The following is a 3,587-nucleotide window of genomic DNA, read 5'->3' as shown; positions in this document are numbered from 1 at the left end:
TTGTATGTGTCTGTGTGTGTGTGTGTGTGTATATATATATATATATATATTATCCTAATCCATGCCTAAATGCTTCTGTATAGTATAACATAATCATTTAGTCATGGATTAGAATAATTATACTTGTTTAAAAGATTAATTTACATAGCAAAAGTATCAAATGTTGTTATTAAACATAGCTAAAGAACTGGGCATTAGGTTTTTTTTTTAATTTTAATCTTGGTATAGCACTTTCATAAATGAAACTGTGATGCTTATGAAGGTGTTTCTTCCAGGCCAGTATTCTTAGGACGACTGACGACTGGCATGGCAGAACTTTGTCCACATTTGCAACAGTGTTTTGTTGGATCAGACAATGATGAGAGTCATCAGTTCTTAAGAGTTACACAAAATACCACTGACACAAAAAAGGTATCATGCTAGAAACAACTGGCTTAGAGAGGATAAACTTTAAGTGTTATTTAATACAGTTACACAAACTCCCAGTGGCCAAATAAAGGTTCATTCACAACCACAAAAAAGTGATATTTTCAAGCATTTCATGTGAATTACAGTCTTATGGCTTTGCATTTGTCTGTGGATTTTTTTTGGGGGGGGGGTTATAAAATGTGACATACTTTAGAAAGGTATTGTTTAGAGTTGGGCAGTTACCTCAACAATCATTTATCTATAAGCATTGATTAATGGATTAAGCATTGTTTAATTAAAATAAGTGTTTCTAATTATTACTGTTCTTGATTATTCCAACTGAAATATTTCCATAATAATTTTTCATTATTATTTTCAATTAGTAAAAGGGGTATTCAATTTACTCAGTTAGTGTTATAAATCACAAAAGTAATCAGCTAATCAAAATTATTGTTTTAAATTAATACCATTTTTTTGTTATTTCATATCTCATGTGAGAATAATTGATTAATTGAATGTAATCAATTAATGAGTTCAGCAATTAATCAATTAGCAAATTCCACTAATCACTCAGCTTTGCTATTGATCTTAAATCTTGAAGCAAGTGTATTGTTCACTTAGAACTTACCTTGACAAGTTGTATTGATACTAGATTATTTGGTTTATGTTCTAACAGGTGGAAGAAACTGACTGGGAAAGAGTGAAGTCAAAATTATTAACCCAAAGTGCATCTTTATTTGGGTATGTGATTTTTTGTGGAAAGAAATGTTCTCCAAAAAATTGTTTAGGGTTACAGTATTATATGTTTCTTGAAAAAATCATTAATATTAAATTTTGATCAAAGTAATCTACCATCACACGGCAAAACTAAAAATATATATATACTTAGTAATGAACATAATTAATTAAATATAATGTTTAAGGTATATTACTTGTAATGATTAGAATGTTTTATTACATCAGTTGGATATCCTTGCTGTTAACAATATTTAAAGCTGTAAATCCAGTAATATCTCGTGAGGTTCGGCCAGTCGAGGAGGATTAAGTTAGTCCTCAATATATATATATACTAAGCAAACAATACAGAATAATCATTATAACAAAATAATAAACATAACATTAGATTATATTCATGTAGATATAATAAATATTCTGAACAAAATTATGTGTCTACCTTATTTATAACGATGTCCAAAGTCTTTTGGAACTAAGTAACACCTGAAGTGCTTGTACAACCAAACAATATGTGATGTAGGTAAAAAAGCTTAAATTGTTACACATTTTCAGCATAATTTAGATTTAAGTATACACAGAAGAATAAAAAATTGACACCAAATTATAATTTTTCAGTTTTGTTGATGCAGTGAGCAACTGAAAAGTCTAACTAACAAGAGATTTGGAACTATTCAAACAAAAATATCTACTTTAAAGCAAATTAACACTTATTGCACAATATTAGGTCATAAACGGCAAGAAAAGCTAATTTAATAGATAAATACGGAGCAGTCACTGGTTCGGCTGTTTCAGCTTGTGGCTGACATTCTACTGTAGCTTTAATACTTTTTGTAAGAATGTTTTGTGTAATATGGTAAGTATCTTCATTTTGTATATTCATGACAAAAAGTAGCAAAAGATAGTTAATACATAGAAGTTTACATTAAAATGTGTGTTAACATGTAAGTTGTGTGTTGGCTTGTTAGTCTTCTGTGTTAACATGTCAGTTTTGTGTTTTGACTTGTTAGTTTTCTGTGCTAACATGTTAGTTTTGTGTTTTGACTTGTTAGTTTTCGGTGTTAACATGTCAGTTTTGTGTTTTGACTTATTAGTTTTCCATGTTAACTTGTTAGTTTTCTGTATTAACAATGTCAGTTTTGTGTGTTGACTTGTTAGTTTTCTGTCTTAAGATGTCATTTTTGTTTGACTTGTTAGTTTTGTGTTAACATGTCAGTTTTGACTATTAGTTTTCTGTGTTAATATGCCAGTCTTGTGTTGAATTGTTAGTTTTGTGTATTAACATGTCTGTTTTGTGTTTTGACTTGTTGGTTTTCTGTGTTAACATGTCAGTTAACATGTTAGTCTTGTGTTTAACCAGTTAGTTTTCTGTGTTAATATGTCTGTTTTGTGTTTGGACTTGGTTTTCTGTGTTAACATGTCAATTTTTGTGTGTTAACATGTCAGTTTTTGTGTGTTAATATGTTAGTCTTGTGTTTAACCTGTTAGTTTTCTGTGTTAATACGTCTGTTTTGTGTTTGGACTTGGTTTTGTGTGTTAACATGTCAGTTTTTGTGTGTTAATATGTTAGTTTTGTTTTGACTTGTTAGTTTTGTGTGTTGAATTGTTAGTTTTCTGTGTTAATATATCAGTTTTGTGTTGATGTGTTAGTTTTTCTTGTTAACATGTCTGTTTTGTTGGTATGTTTTAAAGATATCATAGATAAATGTGATAACATTTAATGTATTTTATCACACTACAGTATTTGGGCTAGAAACTTTGTTAAGAAGTTGTGTGGAGAACTAGAAACTCAACTTTATGGAGTTTCCCCTGTTACCATCTTGAGCTCCATTTTGGTGAGTTCCTCAGTAATTTCATCAACCTATTGTTTTAATCCTTTGACAACTTTTCTGACAAAAGTAAAATCCACTTATGTTATATTGGCTGCTTAAACACTAAAAGAGATTAGAACTTGAAACTAACAGCATTTTTAAGTTAGGTTACAGCAAGGTTTCATGCTAGTAAAGTCTTACGACACATTTTTAGTGTTACTTAGTGAATTACTATATTTTTTGTAAATGTGTTTATTAATACTTTGTAACAAACACACAGTTTTTATTGTAAACACCAAGATTTTTAAATGTTTCAATTACCAGAATACTCTTATTACAAAATTTTTTAACTCTTAATTAGCAAAGTCCTGCAGGCATATTACTGTTGGCTATAGATTGTCTTTTAATGTGTTGAAGTTTCATATGGTTGGTGTCTCAGTACTTCAGTTAATAATGTTTTGTTATGGTAAATGTACATGTTGAAGATTGATATGGTTAGTGTCTCAGTACTTCAGTTGATAATGTTTTGTTATGGTAAATGTACATGTTGAAGTTTCATATGGTTGGTGTCTCAGTACTTCAGTTGATAATGTTTTGTTATGGTAAATGTACATGTTGAAGATTCATATGGTTGGT

At 29.4% G+C, this 3,587-nt stretch overlaps 1 protein-coding gene across 1 annotated transcript in view; it reads left to right on the top strand.

Annotated features, from left to right (window-relative positions):
• LOC106473080 (conserved oligomeric Golgi complex subunit 1-like) overlaps positions 1–3,587 on the top strand; it is a 17,485-nt gene that overhangs the window by 2,785 nt on the left and 11,113 nt on the right. The window contains exons 3-5 of the mRNA XM_013933757.2: positions 276–411; positions 1,085–1,149; positions 2,882–2,975. Of these exons, the coding sequence (XP_013789211.2) occupies positions 276–411; positions 1,085–1,149; positions 2,882–2,975 (295 nt within the window). The remainder of the gene's footprint in view (positions 1–275; positions 412–1,084; positions 1,150–2,881; positions 2,976–3,587) is intronic.

The sequence above is a fragment of the Limulus polyphemus genome, unplaced genomic scaffold (genome assembly GCF_000517525.1).
Source record: "Limulus polyphemus unplaced genomic scaffold, Limulus_polyphemus-2.1.2 Scaffold5865, whole genome shotgun sequence".
Classification (NCBI taxonomy): Eukaryota; Metazoa; Arthropoda; class Merostomata; order Xiphosura; family Limulidae; genus Limulus; species Limulus polyphemus.
This window is presented reverse-complemented; position numbering and strand designations above follow the sequence as displayed.